This window comes from Crocuta crocuta, unplaced genomic scaffold (genome assembly GCF_008692635.1).
Source record: "Crocuta crocuta isolate KB4526 unplaced genomic scaffold, BGI_CrCroc_1.0 scaffold72, whole genome shotgun sequence".
NCBI lineage: Eukaryota > Metazoa > Chordata > Mammalia > Carnivora > Hyaenidae > Crocuta > Crocuta crocuta.
The window spans coordinates 4683189-4684364 of NW_027529427.1; the positions used below are offsets into that span (position 1 = coordinate 4683189).

A 1176-nucleotide genomic window follows, 5' to 3' on the forward strand; every position below is an offset into this window, starting at 1 on the left:
CCCGCACCCACCCTGCCCCCAAAACAAAAAATCTGCCCAGACAGTTCTTTACCTATGATGTCTCTCCCCTGGATGATTAAGGTTCCAGGGTCTCTCCCATGGCCACTACCAAGGAAAAACAATGGGAGAAACTGGCCAAGGTTCAGTTTAATGAGACAGTGTCAATGAACCACTGCCTCTAGTTTATTAGGGAAATACAAAGCAAACGGGCCAATATGAACTATGTATCAATTGTGCGATCAACCTGGGGGGCAGAAAGCTTTTAATATGAAAAAGCCACTTGCACTTGCTGGTAAAGGCTGCAACCAATTTCAAAACAGCAGCACTCCCTAAAGGGAGGGCATCAGAACTCAGTGCTCAGAAGGTGAGTCCTTGCTGAGAGCCAGCCAGGTTCACTCCCCTAACCAGCAGCGGGAATGGCTACCGTGCCCTACAGTAAAGAGAACTCCTTCGTCCTCCCTTACTGCTTATCAGGGCAGGCAGCGTATTTATCTTGACAGTGTTCCTTTAACCTATATTTGCCCCAACCCCCCAAATTTCCTCTTGGCCTTATCTCCAAGCATCCTTTTCCTCAAAAGATTAAAGATTTAAACACAACCAGAGAGCAGTATATATAATCTTCAAAGAGCACTTTAGACATCATAAAGAATATTTTAACAGGCATTATTTTTTTTTTTTTTTGCTTACCACACCTGTCCTCATAAACCATTTATGGGTTTAGTAGAGAAAAAGAATATACCAGCTCAGATAATAAAGAACACACAGCCTGGGCATGAAAACCTTGTACTCCAGATTACTTTGGACCACCCCTTCCTGAAACCCTAAGCCCATGCCAGTTAGTTCCCCAGTCGGTCTCCCCCTGACCACCCTGAGACCACCCCGTAAAGGACTCTTCAGCCTATGTCCCCCTCCCCCATGCCCCTCCCCCNGCGCATGCTTGCGGATCAGAGACAACTTCTCGCTGGGCTGGGGCAGCTTGCGAAGGATGTGCTCGATGAAGTCATGAGGAGTGACAGCTGCCAGGTTCCACTTCAACTTCCCCAGCACCACCAGCTCCCACTCCTGATGAGGGAGGGAGGGAGGAAGAGTATAAAACCCAAAGGCTGACCTGGTGTCAGGGAGTGGGGGCTGGGGTCCGGACCAGTTCTAATGATGCTCAGGAGGATGGGGCTGGAT

General features: G+C 48.7%; 1 protein-coding gene across 1 annotated transcript in view; it reads right to left on the reverse strand.

Annotated features, from left to right (window-relative positions):
- CCND2 (cyclin D2) overlaps positions 1-1176 on the reverse strand; it is a 31116-nt gene that overhangs the window by 25013 nt on the left and 4927 nt on the right. Inside the window, exon 3 of the mRNA XM_077759171.1 lies at positions 929-1062. Coding sequence (XP_077615297.1) covers positions 929-1062 — 134 coding nt within the window. The remainder of the gene's footprint in view (positions 1-928; positions 1063-1176) is intronic.